The following is a 21981-nucleotide window of genomic DNA, read 5'->3' on the forward strand; positions in this document are numbered from 1 at the left end:
GTGCTTGCTTTGGCAGCACATATACTAAAGTTGGAACGATACAGAGAAGATTAGCATGGCCCCTGTGCAAGGATGACATGCAAATTCATGAAGCATTCCATGTTTTTGGGAGGTAAATGCAGACAACTGTAATTGAACAATAATAAAATAACTTTTAAACATTTTTTAAAAATGGACTATTACCCAAAGCAATCTATAGATTCAATGCAATCCTTCCTTATCAAAATACCAATGGCATTTTTCACTAACTAGAACATATACACCTAAAATTTGTATGGAACCACAAAAGACCCTGAATAGACAAAGCAATTTTGAGAAAGAACAAAATTGGAGGTCTCACGCTACCTGATATCAAACTACATTACAAGGCTATAGTAATCAAAACAGCATGGCACTGGCATAAAAATAGACAATGCCACAATATAGAGAGCCCAGAAATAAACCCACAGATATATGGTCAATTAATCTATGATAGAAGAGGCAAGAATATACAATGTGGCAAAGGCAGTCTCTTCAATAATTGGTGTTGGGAAAACTGAACAGATATGTGCAAAAGAATAAAACTGGATCATTTTCTTATATCCTATACAAGAATAAATCCAAAATGGTTTAAAGACTTAGATAGAAGACCCCAAACCACAAAACTCCTAGAAGAAAACATAGGCAGTAAACTCTCTGACATCATCCTCAGTAACATTGTTTTTGAAACATATAACTTTAATAATATTTTTAATATTAATGCTTAAGAGTAAGAGCCATCTACAAAATCAAGCGCGGTTGCAGAATAAACTGGACCAGTAACTTGTATGAATTAAGCATAGAGTTAAATTCTTCCGATGGCTAAATTAGGAAAGAGCGGGAAGGAAGGAGACAATTTTAGGAGGAGTGTCTACCGTGGATTTGTACGGGTATATGCCAGGTCCTGTTGCCTAGTTACTGGCTGACATCCTTGGGAATCAAATTAGAACACCCCGTGGAGGTCACAGTGGGCACATGGCATGTTCACTGGTCCTCTCTCTCCCAAAACCTGGAGTTGGTATTCATGGCTGGTTTGTTACACTAGCAAACATTCTAGGTCTCTTCAGCACCCAGCTTGTGGTTGGAGCACTAGGAACAGGTGTGAGATGATGGTGGCATGGCATGCTTGGACCAGACTGGCAGGGCCTTACATTTCTTTCTTTCTTGTTTATACTACTAATGATATTCTCATCATAAGAGTGAAACCTGACCTGGCTGGTGTGGCTCAGTAGATTGAGTGCTGGCCTAGGAACCAAGGGTCACTGGTTCAATTTCCAGTCAGGGCACATACCTGGATTGCAGTCCAGGTCCCCGGGGGCATGTGAGAAGCAACCACACATGGATGTTTCTCTCCCTCTCTTTCTCCCTCTGTTCCCCTCAATCTAAATAAATACATAAATACATAAATAAATAAATAACTGGCTTCATCAAAATAAGAAACTTAAAAAAAAAGTGAAACCTACATCAAAGTATCACTGAGCACAACCGAAATGCCCATATACCCACTACCCACCCACTATGGGAACCGCCACCCACGGTTTGGGCATTTCTCTTTCTTCCTTATTCCAGTTCCTGGCTGACATTCAAGTCTTAAATCAGGAAGAGAAATCCCAAAGCACAAATCCCGTGGCGGTTCTTCATGTCTCCCAGTACCCATGTTTTATTGCCAGAGCACCTTGAATGTGGGCTGTGACCGCCCATTGGCCGTCTGTTGGTTTGTAGATTGTAAGCGACCGCTGGCCAAGGCTGGGTTTCACTGCGTTGTGTTGTGCTGGTGCGCTCCTCTGGAGCGCTGCGCCAACACAACGCAGCGCTCCAGAGGAGGAGGCAGTTGGACACTGTTACTGAGGGCCCTCGATGGAGGAGGGCAGGCTGCCTGGATAAACTGTCTGCCTTTCTTAGGCCGGTTCGTGCTTAAGGGACATTTAAGGGCCCGGCCTCTGAGCTGTGATCCAGTCAGGTCCTACACACTCCAGCCGCCTGAACTGAAGCCCCCTCGAATGAAGAGAAATGCATAAGTAATGCACTGAAGCAAAGGGGCCTGGCCTTTCAGGGAGGATGCGATGGGGCCACGGGACCGTCACCTCTCCGAGCCTCATTTTCCTGCTGTTACAACGGAGGAAAAGCTCCTAATAATGGAATTCATAAAATCTGCTCAGTTTAGGTGGAGAAACTGCAGAATAGATCAGGGGCAAGGTTGCAAAGGAACCACCCGCTGCATGCTCCCGAGGCCCGGGCTGCCCACCCGCAGTAGCCCTGTTGCTATGACCATTTGTCCAGTCTGTTTCGCCTCTAGACCCGGCCGGAGCTGTGCGGTGTCCTGCTGTCCTGGAAACGAGCGCGGGTGGCAGGGAGCAGAGGTGGCCTTGTCTCTGGGCCCCTGCGGCTGCGCAGCCCTCCTGCGGCCGCCGGGAGGCGGCCTCCGGCCATCCTGCGGGCCCCCTCCCTCGGCGGGTGACATCACCGCATTCCTGTCCCGGCTCCTCCCGCCCGCACCCCGGTGACAGGCGAGCCGGGCCGGTAGTAGGGAGGAAGTGAGGGCCCGCTGCACCGAGCCCGTTCCTGCCGAGGTCGGCTCCCTGGGCTCTCGGGTGACAGTGCCGCGGCCGCCGGGCGCAGCGCCGGGCACGCGCCGCGCAGAGCCGAGCGCCAGACGGACGCCCCAGCAGAGACGCGGGGAAAATGGCTGATGACTTTGGCTTCTTCTCGTCGTCGGAGAGCGGGGCCCCCGAGACAGCCGAGGAGGACCCGGCGGCTGCTTTCCTGGCCCAGCAGGAGAGTGAGATCGCGGGCATAGAGAATGACGAGGGCTTCGGGGCACCTGCCCTCGGGCAGCCAGGACCGGCGAGCGGGGGTGAGTCAGCAGGGTGGCCTGGGCACTGGGGGGCCCGGGGCTCGCACGGGGTACAGAGCCGGCGCACACTGGGCCTCCAAGCCTGTGGCAAAGTGCAAAGGGCCTGCTCTCTACCAGCCAGGAGCAGGCCTCGGGCTCGTGTGTGTGTGTGTGTGTGTGTGTGTGTGTGTTCGTTCGTGTTCACGTTCCTGAGGAGGACCCGGGCAATGGGGAGGAACCTTGGAGATCCCCACTGGAGTACCCACCTGAGCCTGTGGATCTGGTACTCCTAGGACAAGAATTCGTGGTGACATTTCATCCCCAGGCCAGCTCCACCACTGTCTGGCTCTGGAATCTAGCTCAGCCCAGCCCTGGAGGGGTCACCTGAGCTTCCCCCCAGCCTGTCTGCCTTGGGCTCCCAGCTGAGCCGGGAAGGTGTGGGCACTACAGCAGATCTCTCTGCCCCTAAGACGTAGCCTCCTCCTACAGCGGGGAGAGCAGGGGGGCACTGGGTGCTCCAAGAACTCACCAACTTTCCCTTGGGACCACCTGCCGCCCTGCAGTCACGGGGCTAGGCACTTTACATACATTTAATCATTTTATACACAGTGCTAAACCCGTTTCAGAGATGGCAAAATCGAAGCTCAAAAAGTACAGTGCTAAAACAGCTAGCAAGTGGCAGAGCAACACTCGAACCCTGTTTCTGTCAGGCTCTGAGACCTCTCCAGCTGACCACGCCATCTTCCACACACCCAGCTCTGACTCGGACACACCAGGGCACCGCGGGCTTTGGGTCGCGTGGGGCCCGGCCCTCTGGCCTCTCCTAGAGGTGGTCCGGGCTGCTGTGGTGGGCTTCAGACGCAGGGCTCAGGGGCCTGAGCCTTGTGACAATGTTCCTGTTGTGGTTCTGGCTTGAAAGGAACAAAAGAACAATTTCTTAAAATGTTTAGTAAACAAGTAGGTGTCACCTTCATGGGTGCATCCAAAACAGCTGTTGCTTCCTATTAGTGCTGTCGTTTTGGTGGGGGGTTATGGACCTGTTGGAATAAGTGGTAGCTTCCATTTTTTAAAAAAAAATTTACAAGTAAGGCATCATATAGTCATGTTTGTATTCATTCAACATTTACTGAGCGTCTGCCAGGTGCCAGGCCCGCTGGGGACACGGACGTGACTAAGACAGTTCCTGTGGCTTGAGGAGCTTGCAGCTTCTGTGTAGCCCCTCGCTGTGAGAGATGAAACAGGCCTTTTGTACCATGTGAGAAGCTGGAGGCCCAGAGGGCTTGACTGTCTTGCCCAAAGTCACACAGCGGTGAGCGACAGATCTGGGACTTGATCCAGCCCCAGGCCTCGCAAGTCTGGGCTCCATGCTCTTTCTAACGCTTCGGCAGTCACCCTGGGAGGCGATGGGTTGTCAGGTGAGGAGGGGAGTGGGGCTTCTGTTCCCACCAGCTTTGGACGTCTTCCGAAGCAGCAGCTCCTCCCGAACCCTCACACCTCTCAGGGAATTCCTGGGAAGTGCTTGTCAGCATTCACACACCAGTATTCATCTGTCCACACCTCCTGCTTGAGACCATCAGCCTCCCCAGTCTGGCTTGGCTTCAGGGATCCCCTGCTGAAAAGAGCCCAAGTGAGAACCCTCTGAGGGAGTAGAATTAGGTGCAGGGTAGTCAGAGGCCCCTGGGAGCTGAGCAGGTCCTGGCCTCTCCCAGGATGGCCTGGGTAGGCGGCGCCCTCTCTGGCAGGGGTGGGGCATGGATTGACCTTGTGCCTGAAGTGTCAGGGAGAGAAGCAGGGACAGGGCCCTCTGAGGGTCTCCCGGACTCACGCCCACCAAAATGGCAAAAGCTCAGCTGCCTCCTGAATGAGGGATCCGGGAGGTATCGTGGGTTGGCGGCTCAGTGGGCGGCCAGGCAGGATGGACTTCATCTGCCCTCCACAGCCCAGGTGGTGCTGAGCAGGTAATATCTCCTGACGAGCGCCGAGTGCCAGGAGCCAAGACAGATGGGGAACTGTGCTTTGGCCTGCTGGGGGCTGTGCAGATGCTGGCTCCTGCCACCGCTGCCAGTCAGCACCTCTGAGATGACGCCCCTGTGCTGAGTGGAGGGAGAGGTGTCATGTGCAGGCCTGCGCCTGAGCCACACTGTGTCTCCTCTGGGGCTGGGGCTGGGGCCAGCCTGGGCAATGGACACTTTGTTTCCACTCATCCTCCTGGGTGGGGCCCAGAAGGTTTACTTTTTCACACCCAGATTGCTGAGCGTGACCACGCCCAGCTCTGCCCCTGGCTTGCCTAGTCAGTTCCTGGCAAGCCTGTTTCCCCTAGTGGGCCTCACTAAGCTCCCAGGAATGTTCTGGACCCTGTTTGCCCTCATCCCAAAGGGGGTCAGGGACCTGAGTGGAACAGCACCCACAGGCACCTGTGTCTGCTGTGTTCCTGTCCTGTGGGCCTCTGACCAGTGCGAGTGATTATAAATGTGCCACAGACGAATCAGAAAGCACTGTGGGAAGAGATGCTCATCCTTCTGTGTGTGGGTGTGTGTGAGTTCCCAGGAACTCTGTGTCCAGAGGAGCGCTGGAGACTGGTAATGGCACTGGGAGACCAATGCTGAGGTCCTCTCTGAAGGCCGGGGTGGGCCCCAGGCCCGTGGACCAGGGGCCTGAGCCTGGGACTGGCCAGAGTGGAGGAGGGCGGTGCAACTTCCGCTCCAGAGAGGCCAAATGCACAGACCAGTGTCCTGGATGGACCCTGGTAGAGGAGAGGCCCTGGGGGAAGATGCTGCCGCTCGGGCAGGAGGAGCCCTGTCTGAGTGCGTAGGGGTGACGGCCGACACGGTTGGTCAGACTCAGTCGCTGTGGGACTCTGAAAACAGAGTCAATTGTCATTTACAGCAACTGGGATTGTTCCAGGGGCTGAGCGCCCCTCCCTGCAGTCCCCACGCTGAACACGCCATGCCGTTGTTGCTGCCCGCAGCTCCATCTGGCTGGTAAAGGGATACATGTCCATCTGCAGGCATCTCGTGTGGCCTCCTGTGGCTTTTTGCTGGGAGGCCCTGCAGGTTCTGAGAGGCCCAGACAGCCTTGTAGATAACAGCGGGCCCCCAAAGAGCAACTCTCTATTTCCATTTAGCCAGCACTTACTGTTCGCGCATTCTGCACAGGAGCCTTTGGGAGCTGAGTGGGACACCAAACCTGATAAAGGAGTGCATGACCCTTGGGAGGCCAGGAGTAATTGCAAAGAGGGTGGGGGATGCTGTAAAGTATTCTAGGAAACCCCAGGGGTGAGACCTTCCATCAGAATCAAGGGAAGCAGGAACAGGAGTGGTGGGCTTGTCAGAGGAGATGGCTACAAGCGTTCTTTAGAGAGAGAAGGGGGGAGAAAGGCATGGGGTACAGGGTGGTGTGTTTGGGGAAGGAGGAAACAAGAATAGGGTTTGTGGGAGGAACTGGTGGGCAGTGAGGCAGCGGAAATGGACAGGGCCCCACTGGAAAGATCCTCAGGTGCTCTGGTCTGAGGGTTGAGCTACTCATCTGACAGACATTTACTGAGTTCCTGTTATGTGCCAGCCCCAGCAGTGGATGAAACAAAGTCCCTGCCCTCATGGAGGGTCCATCAAGGGGGGAAGACAGACAGTAAGCACACACGCATATCTAGCTGTGGTAAGTGCTATAGAGCAAATACCACCAGGGTGGTGGGGTGCCTGAGGGATGGACATGTGTGTGCACGGGGGTGGGGAAGGCCAGTAACGAGGCCCCCCAGGGCTGAAGGGAGTCAGGGCTGAAGCTACCTAGGGAGGTGGGTAGGGAGGCCTTGCAGGCAGAGGGAGCAGCTTCTGCCGCATCCCAGAGGCAGGGCGGCCAGTGCACCACCGTGGCCCATGGGAAGTGGGTTTCCTCTGGGTTTGTTTTTATTATATTTTATTTTACATCAGAGGAGTGACATAGGTAAGCGTATACTTTACGGGCACACTTTATGGGTGAGAGCCAGGGCTGCAGCAGGGCAGGGGACAAGTGGGAGCCCTGGCATCGTTCTGAAGGGGGGTTGGCACAGGGCAAAGCTGGAGTCAGGGGGGCCTGCAAGTGAGCAAAAGCCAGTCATTCACTCTTTCTTTCTTCAGTGCATTTATTCATTTGTTTATTCAGCAAATGGCTTCTGACTCTTACTACATCCCAGGTACCCTGCAGGGCTCTGGGAAGGATGGCAGTGAGGAGAAGGGATGCAGATGGGCCCCCTCCAGGTGTTTGCCACCAGCAGGGCGAGAGTGAGGCTGGGGCCCCGCAGGGCGCAAGGAGCGGCCTGAAGGAGGGTAACTTTGAGGGTCACTGTTGCCGCAGAAGCCACAGGAATTTGTGACTAATCAGATGTCAGGGAAAGGGGCCAGGAGGAGCCACAGTCAGGGCCAAATGAAGTCCTGAGAGAGGCAGGAGGAGGAAAAACAGCGCAGGTGCTTCTTGGTGGGGGCTGCAGTTCCTGCTCTTGCAGGTGCAGCTGTCGCTCCAGGTGCAGCAGGGATAGGTGGGGACTCGCAGGGCCCTCCTCCTCGGCCCTTGCAGACCCTGCCCTGAGCCTGCAGCGCCTCTGCCTGCACCCCACTCCCCGGGAGGGCACAGGCTCCCCAACAGTTGACTGACTTCAGGGAGGAGAGGAGTGCTCATGAACTGGATGGCCATGGGCAACCACATCGCCTCTCGGGGTCTCAGTCTGGCAATCTCTACAATGAGTTGGTAACAACTGCATCACAGTCACAAGGCCGTGGTGAAAATCACATGTGCTAGAGGCTGGGAGAAGGCGTGATGAACAAAGTGTTGAGCCCGAGTGCCTGTCATGTCTGGGTGAGGACATGCACAGGGGTTGGCTCAGGCGCTGCTGTGGGGCCTGCTGTGGGCTGAGCAGTGAGTGATGCTGTCTCCTTGTTCTCTCTCCAGCTGCTTCTGAGGACATGGGGACTACAATCAATGGAGATGTGTTTCAGGTAAGCAAGACTCTGCCCTCTCGGCAGCAGGGACCAACAGCCTGGGTCTCAGGACCCTCTGACCCTGCTGTCAGAGGGACTGCAGCTTCCGGCCTCCTGTTCACTCCAGTCTGATGCACTGGGCAGAACACAGAGGTTTGACCTGTTTTCTTGTCCTGCAAGACAAGGGGATGAGGGAAAAAGACCAGGAGAGGCAGGGATTGGTGGGTGTGGCCTCAGTCTGCCCTTGGTGATGTCCTGCTTCCAGAGAGAGGGATGGAGTGGCCCGCAGTGGCATGGATGGAAGCATGGGGTCCTGCCCCCGAGGGCCTCCCAGGCCGACCTGAGTGGCCATCTCTAACTGGGCAGGCCTTTGACCCAGAGGCTGCACATCTCAGAACTGGCCCTCAGGAAAGAACTGGACAAGGGCACCCGGACTGTTTGCAGGATGATGTGTATACAGTAGCTGGCAAGTGGAAACAGCACAAGTGTCCAGCACGGGGGCCTGGGCAGGCAAGCTGGAAACGCACACCGCTGCTAAAAGAGCAGTCGGAGCTTTCTGAGCTGGCACAAGAAGATGCCTGCCATACAGTAAGTGAAGACGCAGCTTGCAGAATAATATGCACCGTATGGTCCCGCCTTTTTTTTTTAGAAATATGTTTGTGCAAAATATCGGAAAGGATGTGTACCAACTGTTAACAGTGGTTAGCCCTGAGGTGAGGAATGCGGAGGGATACAGGAGGGCTTTCACTGTCATTGTGTAAAAATCCCTGTAGTGGTCCTGTATTGCACACACACCCCAAAACACTGAATGCGGGCTTTTCTGGTTGAGGACTGCCTCTGTCTCTGCCCGCCCAACCCTCCTCCCCTCATACATATGGAAATTTTAAAAGTACTTAGACTGATGAATAATTATGCCGTACACTTGGAACTCACGTAGTATTGTAGGTGAACTATACTTTCATTAAAAAACATATTTAGCCCTGGCTGGTGTGGCTCAGTGGATTGAGTGCTGGCCCGCAAACCAAAAGGTTGCAGGCTTGATCCCCAGTCAGGGCACATGCCTGGGTCCCCAGTTGTGGGTGTGTGAGAGGCAACCAATTGATGTTTCTCTCCTCTCCCTCCCTTCCCTTCTCTCTAAAAATAAATAAATAATCTTTTTTAAAAAGTATTTAGGCTTAGAGAACTTGGTCCACAAATGGTGTCCCCAGGACCCCGCAGATGCCACAGTCCTCACCCCTCACCCCCACCTTTGCCTGGGTGGGGTGGAGCCTTCAGTGGCTGAGCTGTAGTTCCTGCCAGACTGGGTATAAGACACCTGCCCGCTTGGCTGCAGCTCGGGGCTCTGCCGGGCCCCGCCCTGTCCCCCGGCCGCCAGCCCTGTTGCCCTGTTGCCCTGTGGAGGAGCTGGCCTCCTGAATCCTCGGGCAGAATAAACAATACATTCTTATGTAAGCGGGATGGGCTGGTACCTTACACAAGGAAACTGGCCAAGTCCTGTTTCTGGAAAATTACTCAACTATGTGCGAGCTAGAAGAGTCCGTCTCTGGGGCCTTAGGACTTCGAGTGTGTGTGGGCCCGAGAGCCCCAAATACTCAGTGTGCCTCCTGTTCAGTTTGGTAGACCATTGAGGCCCAGGCCGCCCCCACCCCGGGCACACTCAGAAGAAATCTGCTTGGCCCAGAGGTCTGGGTCCTAAAGTGGGCCTGGAGCTGGAGATGCCCTTAGAAACGCTGAAGAGACTGGCATTTTCCCTTTCTGTATTAGGATCTGAGCCTGCTCCCTCCATGCCCTCCAGCCTTGCTTGGTGTGCGGTGGGTCTGAGGAAGCTGGGCTTCCTCCCCAGTCTCAGAGGGAGTGCTCATTCTCATTCTCACTGGTCCCAGTGATAACCCCAGGTATGTGTCTTTGTAAATTGTTTCACATCTGTGACACCCTTGAAGCCTTACAGGCAAGAAGGGTCACAGATGAGGCCTGTCACCCAGAAATCCAGGTCCACCAGGCCTCCTGGCCCTGCCCTGGTGCCCTTTGCACTGCATCACGTCCTTATAGGTGGACCGTGCAGGCGGGTGGCCCGTGGAAGGCCGGGGATTGAACATAGAGCAGGGTCTGGCTTGTGCTGCAGGGGAGGGAGGTGGAGCCTTGCATACCCAACACTTTCGAGGGACCCAGGCAGAGCTTTCTTGCTACTTTTGTTGTTGGTGGTGGTGGCAGCCTGTGGGCCACTAGGGGGTCCAACTAGGAACCTGAGGACAGCAAGGCCTGAGGACAAGCCTGCTCACTCCTATTCTAGTTCCATCTGGCACTGCGGGCACTGGAATAGGAGTTCCCTCCTCCTGCGCAAACTTTCCTTGCCCCCACTCACTCTGCCCCTCACCCGACTTTGAGCTACTTAGAGGAATCAGCAGCTCAGCTCTGCTTGGCTTTAGCTGCTCAGTCCCAAAGACGGATATACCCCACCCTCCCGTCTCTGTGGCTCTGGAGTCACAGCATGGTGTGGCCCATGGAGATGCTCACGTGGGGCCCAGCAGTGGGGGGCCAAAGGAGAGGGGTGTCTCTGGGCCTGCCATTCCCGGCCCCTCCCCTCTCTAGCTCAGAGCGTTTCTGCAACTGCCGGTGGGCCCTCCCAGGCTTCCAGCCCTCTGGGCAGCTGACCTGCTTTCCTCACTGGGTCGTTCTGGGGTTCAAGAGCAGCCCTGCTGTCCTCCCCTGGCTCCGCCCACACTACTCACTAGCAAAGGCGGGTCCAGAGAGCTGCCAGAGAAGAGGGATGGGCAAACCACTCCTGGGGACTTCGTCTGTGAGCAGCCCTCCTGGTCACAGTGTGGCCTGGCTCGGTGCTCCTGGGCTGCCTGCTGGCCTTCTCACGTGCATACCGTGTACATGGGTGGCATTTGTTACACATGGTCCCCACTTCGCATCCTGAGTGGGATGTTGCTCCTCCCATTTGACAGGTGATGAAGCACAAGAAGGCCAGGAAAAGGTCTCTGAAAGGCCCCACATCCAGTGAGTGGCAGAAGGGACATGAAGCCCAGTCCCTCTGATTCTGTGTCCAGGCTGTTCCCACACCTTCCACTTCGCTCTGCCGGTGACCACTCGCTCCTTCCTTGAGTGAACTCACGGTCCCTGAGTGCCAAGTGCCGCGAGCTGTGCTAAGGCGGTGGGCGTAGACAGAGGCAACCCCAGGCTCCGTTTGTCCTCAGAGAGCTTGCTGTTGGGGAGAAGAGTGGGTGGAGCAGGACAGCGAGGCCTGCGGAGTCTGCGGAGCCCACTCGGGTTCTTACTGTGTGTCAGGCACTGCCCAGGAGCTTTAAGTGACCTAACTCATTTCGTCCTCCCAAACCCCTGTGATGTAGGTCTGTCATCATCCCCACTTTACAGGTGAGGAGGGGGACTCATCTGGAATTCAAGATCGCTCTGGTGACACAGCGGGGACTTGAACCAGGCTCAGGCCCCAGGTGCTGCCCTGAAGTCAGGAGGGCCCCCAGGAGGGGGTGCTGAAAGTGGGGTGGAGGCTGCCCGAGGGGGTGTGGGTGGCCCTGGCTGAGGGGACAGCATGTGACAAGGCATGGAGGGTATGACTCTGTCCAGGGCTTCCTGGAGTTGGGGCCGCTGCAGAGAGAGGGGGAGCGCTGGGGAGCCTGCGGAGGCTGGAGGCGGTAGGTCTGTGCTGCAGACCCAGCTGCCAGCCAGAGCACGCGGTGGGCTGCACCTCTGTGGGGGTTAGCGGAGGGGGGGGGGCAGGCCCAGCCTGGCCAGGGCCTGGGGCCTGGGGCACAGCCACCTCGGGGCGGTGTGTTGGCACTGTGCCCCTGCATGTGCAGCTGCTGCATGGGCTGAGAGAAGTACCAGGGGGCCCCAATGCTCCTCAATGCTGCTCCCCAACCCAGGCTGGGGCAGGCTGCAGGGAAAGAATCTGAATGGAGTCAGACAGCCTGGGCTTCATTTCTGGCTTTTCTCAGCCAGATGACCTTGGACTAGTCATTGCTCAAGCCACATCTCAGGTCTGTGGAGAAAATCCGCAGCCCAGGAAGCTTCCTATCAATCCTGACCTAGCCACTGAGCAAGCCCAGGGGGTGCGTGTGTGAGAGAGAGATGGGGAGGGAGAGGGACCGAGGGGTGCAGGCTCTGAGCCTGGGAAGATACATTTATCTGGGAGACGGAATGTAGGTGCACAAACTGTGTGACACAGAAGTGACTTTGGTCCCTTTGGGCTACTCTGTGGCTACTATGTCCACACCCAGGAATCAGTGTGAGTCCTGGCTCTGCTGGGTGACCTTGGGACTTTGGCGCTAGTTAGACTTTCCCTACCTATAAAACAAAGGCCATAAAGCCGCCCTGCACAGTGGCGCGGATCAAAGAGAACCATTCGATTGCAAGTGTCCTGCCAGTTCTAAAGCTCTGTAACCTGGGAGTGTTTATTTTAGTATAAGCTTTGAGAGATGATGGGCCCTAAGGGACAAGGAGGATGAGCCTCCTGCCCAGGGGACCCTGGCAGCCCCTCTCCCACCCCATGTCCTCCATACCTGGTGGCATCTCCGTGCTCAGAGCTTCCCAAAGGCACCCACCCCACATGGTCCTTACATTGCCCTTGGCCTGAAATGCCCTCCCCCCATCTCTTCCTGTCTTGCTCTGCCCTCAGGCTGGAATGGTCCTGCCAGTCCTGCTCCTTGGGGTCCCTGACCTGGGTCACAGCATGTACCCCCCCACCCCCTGCAATGGCCATTTTCGAGGGACAGCTCCCAGCTGACGGGCTGTGTCGTTCACCCTGTCTCCAAGCCTGAGCATGTTAATTCACACAGTAAATGTTCTTGAACTCCACTTGCAGCCAGGCCCTCCCATCCTGGATGCTGCTCACAGACAGACAGTCTGTCCCTAAGGAGGGAGGAGCCAGACAGTGAGCACTGAACAAACCTGTCCTTTCAGATTGCGACAGGTGCCAAGAAGCAGGTAGAACGCAATACCTGGGTGAACATGTTCACAAGAGAAACTGTAGTCTGCAGGTGGGACGTGTCCGGGATTGGGCAGGGGTCCCGGCAGCCTGGCCTCGGGCAGGGTTGCTCTCTGAAGTGGATGGGGTGCCACTTGTGTTCTCTAGATTCGGGGCCTGGAAGGTCCCTGGGGACATCAGGACACTCTAAACTCAAGATCAGTGCTGTGCAGGAAAGAGGAATAAGGGCTCCACCCAAAGTGCCCCACCCAAGGGTGGGCCTGACTCAAGGTGCCAGGCTACAGGCACCCCACCCTGGGCCTTCCCTTCCCTGCCCCCAGATAGCCGGAGGCTGGCATGTGCCCCCCCACCCCCCCGCGCCCTGGCTGCCTGCACCCCTCCGGCAAGCGCACATGCACGCAGCACCTGATCTGACCCGGCTGCCACGCCGCACTGGCTGTTGGTCTGAGACCACAGCACACACTGGACACAGGGCCTGCCGGATGCTGTTGTGCACAATGCCGATGTTGGCGGCAATATGGATGAGTGCTTGAAGGGGGTGCACGGGGCTGTGGAAGGGCGGAACTGGGGCTTAGAGGCTGTAAACCAGGTCCCACCCTGCCCACCCTCAGCCTCCAGTGGGAGACTTACACAGTAGAGGGTGAAGGCTGGACAGAGCACAGAGGGAAGGGGTGTGACATCTGCTTGGGGTTGGGAACTATCCCAGAGCTTGTGATTTCTGAGCTGGAAACTCCGTGGGATGGAGTAAGATTTCATCAGCTGGAGAAGGGAGGAGAGACCATCTCAGGCCGAAAGAGGCGGTGCAGGAGTGGGTGGGATATGTGCAGACAGGAATGTGCAGGGTATGCCAAGTGCCAGGGTGGGCATCGCGGGAGGTGGGACTGGCTCCTAAAAGGCTTGGCTAGACTAGAGGGGAGCCACATCCTTTCTGGGCTAAGCTCTGAACCCCAACACTTGGAGTCCCTGCCTCTGGCAGGCGTTGTAGAGAAGAGGGCAGAGCCCTGGCCTAGGGGTCAGAGGCTCTGCCAATATACCATGCCATCTCTCGTGGCCTCTGTTTCCTGCCCTATAAAATGGGAATGATAGCCCTGGTTGGTGTGGCTCAGTGGATTGAGTGCCGGCCTGTGAACCCAAGGGTTGCCGGTTCAATTCCCAGTCAGGACACATGCCTGGGTTATGTGAGAGGCAACCGATATATATATATATATATATATATATATATATATATATATATATATCTCACACAATGATGATTCTCTCCCTCTTTCTATCTCCTTCCTTTCCCCTGTCTCTAAAGATAAATAAATAAAATCTTAAAGAAATAATATAAAATGGGAATGAATAATAATAATGCTAGCTACCCATTCAGTCTTCTAAATGTGTTGCAAATAGTGTTGCACCAAATCCTCACAATAGCTCTTAGAGGTAGTTTTGTTATTATCCTCATTTCAGATGAGAGAACAGGACCAAGGTTAAGTGCCTTGCCCCTGCTTACATGCACCTCTAGTAAGCAGCAGAGGTGGACTTTGCAGCCCGACACTCTGACTGCCGAGTCCACGTCCTTCACCATGTTCCTAGCCGTGGCCATCCCACCTATCTCAGGGCTGCCTGTTCGCTGAGCACATACTTGCGGAGCACCTGCAATGTGCCACACACTGTGTTGGGCATTGAGGACACAGCAGGGAACAAGACAGACAGGTCCTTGTCACTGTGAAAGTGGCATTCTGATGGAAGAGACATACAATGGACAAGCAGACGCAAAGTGAGGTCATTTCAGACCATGTGCATGTTATTGGGTAAATAAAACTGTCGCAGAGATGGACTTTAGTGACAGGAACACAAGGAACTCACTGTATGCCAAGCAGTGTTAGAAGTTCTTGACATTTCTAAAACTCATTTCACTCTGATATCAACCCTCAGGAGTGGGTACTCTTATTTAGCCCATTTTATGATGAGGATAGTGAAGCACAGAGAGGCTGAGTGACTTGTCTGGGGTCACACAGGGAGAAGGGTTGCTGGCAGAGGGCATAGCAGGAACAAAGGAGACAGTGGGTGTGAGGTTGTTCGAGATGTGCAGGGGTTCCCCGATCCTGGGGCGACAGAGACGGGGGCGGGGGCGGGTGGATGCCCCAGGTGCACGGCTCTGTGTTTGTGTGCTAGGAGGCGAATGGCCCTGCTGACGGCTACGCTGCCATCGCCCAGGCCGACAGGCTGACGCAGGAGCCCGAGAGCATCCGCAAGTGGAGAGAGGAGCAGAGGAAACGGTTGCAAGAGCTGGGTGAGGGCAGGGCTGAGGCCGGGTTGGCTGTCTGGGGAGTGGGGAGGGGTGGGGATACCAGGGCACCTGTCTCCCTGTGAGTGTGGGAACTGTGTCAGGGTGGGCTCTGGGAGCTGGGTGTGTGTGTGAAGGAGCACCAGGGTGGCTATGCCCTTCGTGTCTACTGGAAAGATGCCACTCATTCTCCTGTCGGGGTTGCAGATGCTGCCTCCAAGGTGACAGAACAAGAGTGGCGGGAGAAGGCCAAAAAGGACCTGGAGGAGTGGAACCAGCGCCAGAGTGAACAAGTCGAAAAGAACAAGATCAACAACCGGTGAGAGATGCTACGGGGACAGGAGAGGGGCTACGGGGACAGGAGGGTGCCACTGGACAGGGAAAGCAGCTGTGGTATTGGGGGACTCTCTTGAGATGGGTGGTTTGGTGGCAAGACCACGGAGGAAGGAGACGCTGAAATGCCCAGGAGTGCTGCCCCGGGGGCCTGTGGGGTGGAGCACTGAGCTCTGCAGAGCAGGTCATGGTTGCACTCTCACCTCATCACCGCAACAGAGAGAAGTGAGCTCTGCAGTCAGCAGAAGGGGTCCTAGGTCCCTGGGATGTGAGCCAGACTGTGCTAGGGACTGCCCACTGGGCCTGGGCCCACAGGCCTCTGTCCGTGTCACAGAGAGCGTAGGCGTGTCTGGGAGCAAGGACGCACTCTGGGGACGGGTTTGGTTGCTTGCAGCGCTTCCGCCCAGAGTGGCAGGGGAGGGCGCAGTGGGCCCAGGGCCTGGTACAAAGTCAGCTGGCACCCATTTCTGCTGTCTCTCAGCCCCCCTTTCCTCTGTGGGGCCTGCACTGTTGCACCCATGCCCCTGGGATGAGGGCAGAGGGGCCCCAGCAGCTCCAGGCTTTGGCTCTATTCACTTGGCAATCTCAGTGAAAATAAAAGAGCTTCTTGCCCCAATAGCTCCAGCATAAGTCCTTGACCTGACCCTCACTGGTGGGCATGGGTCAGGCCCAGTGACTGTCCCAGGGGCAGGGACCCCTGATGAACCCAGCTTGGGCAGTAGCACACCTTGGGGTGTGCACTGGGTCAGTCCTACCCAAACCACAGGGACTGAAGTGAGGGCAACCTGACAATCAGGGTGCCCTTCCTGGAAGAAGGGGGATGCATGCTGAGCAGGCAAAAACAGCAGATGCCACCTTTGTGGAAATGATCTCAGAGCATTTCTGAGATGCTGCTCAGCAGCCCAGCCTTTGAGGCTGTGCCCTCCAAGGTACCAGGCCTGCCAGGAAGGGGAGGCCAGCTCCGGGAAGCCACTGCACTTGTGTTCAGAAGCTGCTGCATGCCACGCTCTGGGCTGGGGACTGGGAAGACAGATGAGAAGGACCCAGCCTGTATCTTAGGAGCTCAAAGGAGAGAAACCCAGGTGGTGCTGAGCTCCACAGCGCTGGGCTCCACAGCAGGGCCTCCATGGACGGGCTGTGGAAGCAGGGATGCTGGTGGAGAGGCGCCTCAGTGTCCGGGGAACTGGGCTTTGGAGGACGGTTAGGAGTCCATCAGGAAAAAGAGGGCAGGAGTAGGGGCTGGAAACCTAGACCAGGGACAGAATGACATGAAAGAGAGGACCTTGCGTCTTGGGCAGCAGAGAGTCAGGGGGTGGTGGGGGAGACACCCGTGCTGCGCAGGCATGGGCGGCAGGGGCCGCGGAAGGTTTGTGAACAGGAGTGATGTGATCCTGGCTCTGTCTTAGCAAAGGCACGGGGCAGGGCAGTGTGGGGCTGGCGGGGGGGTGGGGGGGGGGTGTCCCTGCTCTCCTCTGGCTGTGGAGAGTTGCTGAGCCTTCCAGAACTGTGCTTCCTAACGCCTCTCGAACTGGAGATACTAACGCTGTCTTTCTTTCTCTTTAACCTTCTGCCTGTCTGTCTGTGATGCCATCCCGTCTCCCCCGACCCGCCCACCTAACCCCTTTCCCTTAAGGATCGCTGACAAAGCATTCTACCAGCAGCCAGATGCTGACGTCATCGGCTACGTGTACGTGTGTCTCCATGGCTCCCCTGGCTGGGGGAACTGGAGTGGGCGAGGTCCCTGTCTGGCTGCAGTTTCTTTCTTTTCTTTTTTAGATTTTATTTATTTATGTTTAGAGAAAGGGGAAGGGAGGGAGAGGGAGAGAAACATTGATATGCTAGGGAAACATCGATAGGTTGCCTCTCATATGCCCCCAACTGGGGACCTGGCCCACAACCCAGGATGTGCCCTTACCGGGAATTGAACCGGTGACATTTCGGGTTAGCCAGATGATGCCGAAGCCACCTAGCTGCAGCATTCAGGGCAAGACAGTTTCTTGAGTTTCCTGCTTATGGGGTGTAAGAGTGACTGGGAGGGGGACACAGGGGGCAGGGGCGGGGACGGAATGACCAGAGCAGGAGGTGAATACCCAGGTAAGTGCAGCCCCTCCACCCCTCCGGCAAATGCTTATTGAGGTCTCCTCTTCTTGGAGGCACCGTTGCTAAATCCAGGCAGAGAGAAGAAAAGAATGCACCAGCCATGCCTGGGTGGGAGGAGTGAATGGCAAAGCACCTCAACTCCTTCCGAAAGAGATGTCTCTTGAGGGTGGCAGGTGGGGTGAAGAGGGCTTCTGTTGAGCAAAGCAGACAGAGTGCTGGTTGCTGGAGATTCAGAGAGAGCTGGGAGCACCCCAACCTCTTCTGTGCCCCCAGGTGCACTGCTCCCCCTTGGAGCCCCATCCAGAGTTCGGCCACCACCCCTGCCCCACCACCACAGGGCCCTCACTGTGTTCCTGCCTTGGGCTCTCACTGGTACTGACTAGTCTAGACAGATGGCAGAGGTTCCTTCTCATGTTACCACCATTGGTTGACAGCGGCACCTAGCGGTGTGTTGGGGATTGTGAAGCTGAAGGGAAAACGCGGGGATGCGTGTGTGTGTGTGTGTGTGTGTGTGTGTGTGGTCAGCCAAGGACTGGCAGTTTCTTGCACTGGGCCCACTGTGGGCAGGGCTGTGACGTTGTCGGGCTAACCCTCCTCTTTCAGGGCCAAGGACATCCCCGAGTGAGAGCCCTTTGCGCCTACCTTTCATCCACTCTCTCGCTGCCCAGTCCTTGTGGGCACTTACTTACTTAGCCAGTGCCAGTCTGGTCGGACAGAAAGAGGGGCTGGCATGGTCCATTCCCCTGAGCTGCTTATGGCCAGGAGTGAGTGGTAATAAGAACTGTGGGGAAGGACACACGAGGCTCTGGAAGCCACCTTCTGTGTGGAAGCCAGGGCAGGCCTCAGAGATGTGGGACATTCAGCTGGACTTTAAAGTGGATGGAGAACAACTGGTAGGCAAGGGGACTAGAGGGGACGGGCCCCTAGGTGGAAGCAGCAGGGGGGACAAAGGTGATGTGATAGGTGACACCTAGTGGCCTGTGGCTGCAGGCTGTGGGGACAGGCTGGCTGCAAAACCGCCTGTCAAGACAGGCCAAGTAGCTGACCCTGAAGGCAGCAGGGAGCCACAAGGTTTCAAGCAAGAAAGTGGGGATGGCAGAGGAGCATTGGGGCTACAGGGGGTGGTCAGTGCTCCTGTTGTGCCCCAGGAAATGGCCCAAGAAGCACGCAAGAGAGTCTTGAAGAGGGAGAGCACAGACCAGCATGTCCCAGACTTTCCTGTGCTTGGGAATCACCAGAGGAGCTTTTCAAAATGAGGGTTCTGATGCAGTAGGACTGAGCTGAGGCCAGGATTCTGGGTTGCCAGCAAGATCCCTGGTGGTGCAGATGTGGCAGGGCCACCCACCGCACATTGAGCTGCAAGGTTAGCAGGAGCCTCTTGACCCAGGACAGCTAGGAAAGCCTCCTTCAGCCCCTGCACGTCCCACTCTGCACAGCAGCCCCCCTCTTCCCGAGCTTGCACACACCCACCACCCCCTTAGGTTCTCAGACCACTCCAAGGTGGACACTCTGATCCTCACTCGACAGGTGGTAATGAGCAAGATCACTGTGGAGGGGCCAGGTCACCGGTAACGGGCCAGAGGTCACATGGGCCACCCACCACTGCCTGGTCATGCCTGAGATGCAGAGTGGGCTGCCACGGATGGACGGGATTTCCAGGGACCCTTGATGGGCAAACAAGACACAGCCCCAGCACTCCCCACCTAAGAATCCTTTATTGTCTTTCTCTTAGTAACAGCCACTTTTATGTTTTGCCTATGAAATTGTATTTACAATACTATCTTTCTACTGTTCCTTCATTTGTGGCTTCTATACCTGTCAGCTGGAACTTCTAATGAAGAAGTTATCAGCTGTCAGTAATTTAATTCCAACCAAAAGCAAAGGCTTAAATGAATGGAGCAGTCCCCATGCCTCGGCTCCATAGATGGGCTGTTCTGGGGTAAAAAGTGCTCCGCCAGCAGCCATGCTTGGGATGGATGGACTCTCTCTCTGCATCACCACTCCACCCATGCACACTAGCGTGGGGAAGGCTCTGAAAGTCAGGCTTTGGGGATCCTGTTTAACTGAGCTTTCTATGAGTGTTTGACCACAACCCTCTCCTGGAGAATACTTAGAGGGTGAGAGGACAATGAGCAATGCCGAACTAGGTACTTCAGTTTGTTTGCGGTCAATCAGTGTCCTGTCCCTGCCACGTTAATGGAAACATTGAAAACGGCCAAGACACCACTTCAGTTCCTGCATGGACGATTAGATGCCAGGAGCTCCGGGTCAGGAAGTTCATGATGGGGAGGCAATAACCTGAGAGTGCTTAGGCTGTGGCAGGGGTGGGGGACAAGAGGGCACTTTAACTGGGGTGGTAAGGGAAGACCTCTCTAAGGAGGAGAGGCCTGCACTCGGCCCTGAATGAGAAGCAAGCAGCCATGAGAAGTCGGTCTGGGGGAACAGCATTCCCACAAAAGGTGACAAGTGCAGAGGCCCTGAGGCAGGACCAACCTAGGATTCACCTGATGTCAAGGCTGCTCCTGGGGCCGGAGGTCAGAGGGCACAGGACTGGGGAGACCTCCACACAAAGTAGCCCAGAGTAGGTGGGGCAAAGCAGCCTCGCTCAGCAGGGGCAGAGCATCACTGATGCAGGGCAATGGCAGTCGGCTCTGAGGCTCTGAGACCTGTGTCCCATCTCCTCCCACAGGGCATCTGAGGAGGCTTTCGTGAAGGAATCCAAGGAGGACAGCCCAGGCACAGAGTGGGAGAAGGTGGCCCAGCTGTGTGACTTCAACCCCAAGAGCAGCAAGCAGTGCAAAGATGTGTCCCGCCTGCGTTCCGTGCTCATGTCCCTGAAGCAGACGCCGCTGTCCCGCTAGGGGCCTGCCACCAGCACGGCCACAGAGCTTGGGCAGGCCCAGGGCAGAGGAGGAGCAGCTGCTTCTGGCAGAGGGGGGAGAAGCCTCCAGCAGCTGCTGCACAGCCCACTCCCTCTCTCCCCATGGCCCCGGGCTGGGCAGGGAACACACTCGTCCTCTCACCCTCATTCCCTCCTGGCCCTGTGGCCCAGCCCCTCACACCACCTCTCAGTCCACAGAGTTGTGACTGTCCCTCCCGATGTATTATTTTCTTGGCTTAAAGGGTGTGTTGTTAACTCTTTTTACACTTATTTATTACCATTCTCATTTCTCTGGAAGCCACAAATGGTGTCAGGGCTCAGTTTGTGCTTAGAGCTTCCTGAGCCTCATGGCCTTGAGAGAAGATGAGGCTCTTCCCTTGGAAACCCAGGAGCTCCCAGCTGGAAGTGGGGTCCCCAGTTGCCTGGGTCTGCTGCCTCCACCCCTAGGAGGAAAGAACCCACCCCTCTCATGGAATGCTGTTGCCACCTTGACCTCTCCTGATCTTTGAAGCAGCTTGTGAGATGGGGATCCTGGTGTTCCCATCACGCAGGTGAAAGCACAAGGCTCCCAGAAGGTCAGGGGCTTGAAGTGTGGGGGGCAGAGGCCAGAGTGGCCCCGTGGAGGCTCGTCTCAGCCTGGCAGAGAGGCCAGTGAAGGGCCCAGGGCTCTCCTCCTTCAGCTGCACCCTCCTGAGGGTTTGGGAGAAAGATCCAAAGGTGCCCACACCTTCTTGCCCTGCAGCAGAGATTGCAGATGTGGCTTCTTTCAAAATACTGTGACCTGCACAGTGACTAAAAAGACTAGAGTCACTGCCAGCGGATTTAGTTCCCAGAACTGCTGTGACAATGTCTGGCACGTGTGGCATGTGGCTTAGAGCAAGAGTGCCCTTTTCTCCTGGAGGTGGGAAGTCCAGGTGTCAGCAGGGCCATGTCCCTTGGAAGGCCCCAGGGGAGGGTCGTTTCGGCTTCCTCTGTCTCCCGACTCTGAGGTCCTTGGCTGTAGGTGCATCACTACAATCCTGAGTTCGCCTTCGCATGGCCTGTCCTCTATGTGCATCTGTGTCTTTGTCCAGATTCCCCCTCTTTTATCAGGAAAACTAGTCATGTTGGGTTGGGGCCACCTTAACCTCATTTTCACTGGATTACCTCTGTAAAAACCCTATTTCCAAATAAGGTCAGATCTTAGGTACTGGGGTTAGGATTTAAGTGTATCTTTTCTGAGGGATGACACAATGTCTACAGTTTAAAAAAAGTGACCATACCCCTTAGAAGTGCCCTAGTCTTCACCAATCCATATCAATTTCTTGAATCGTTTTAAAAATTTTATAAAATATTTTATTTATTTATTTCCAGAGAGGGGAAGGGAGAAAAAGAGGGAAAGAAACATCAATGTGTGGTTGCCTCACACCCCCCCTACTGGGGACCTGGCCTGCAACCCAGGTACATGCCCTGACTGGGAATTGAACCGGTGACCCTTTGGTTTGCAGTCTGGTGCTCAATCCACTGAGCCACACCAGCCAGGGCCCATTTCTTGAATCTTGAGGCCAAAAGACTCCACAGTGCACTGCTCTGCACACATTACTTTTGCCTTAAGCTGAGAGATCACAGGGGGGGCAGGCAATGTAGCTGACCCCAGTCATGCACTCT

The 21981-nt window shown here is 55.7% G+C and overlaps 1 protein-coding gene and 1 non-coding gene across 2 annotated transcripts; both read left to right on the plus strand.

Annotated features, from left to right (window-relative positions):
- On the plus strand, window positions 1-107 carry LOC123813286. Its single transcript, XR_006784715.1, has one exon. It is a non-coding gene; the product is annotated as a U6 spliceosomal RNA (small nuclear RNA).
- A 2399-nt stretch (window positions 108-2506) lies between these two features.
- On the plus strand, window positions 2507-20589 carry CLTB (clathrin light chain B). Its single transcript, XM_045827045.1, has 5 exons — window positions 2507-2872; window positions 7772-7818; window positions 14909-15026; window positions 15228-15339; window positions 20143-20589. Exons 1-5 carry the CDS (start codon window positions 2701-2703, stop codon window positions 20312-20314), a joined length of 621 nt encoding a protein of 206 aa, XP_045683001.1. The 5' UTR covers window positions 2507-2700; the 3' UTR covers window positions 20315-20589.
- The last annotated feature ends 1392 nt before the right edge of the window (window positions 20590-21981 follow it).

This window comes from Phyllostomus hastatus, unplaced genomic scaffold, assembly GCF_019186645.2.
Source record: "Phyllostomus hastatus isolate PE091 unplaced genomic scaffold, TTU_PhHast_1.1 phas_contig_150, whole genome shotgun sequence".
NCBI lineage: Eukaryota > Metazoa > Chordata > Mammalia > Chiroptera > Phyllostomidae > Phyllostomus > Phyllostomus hastatus.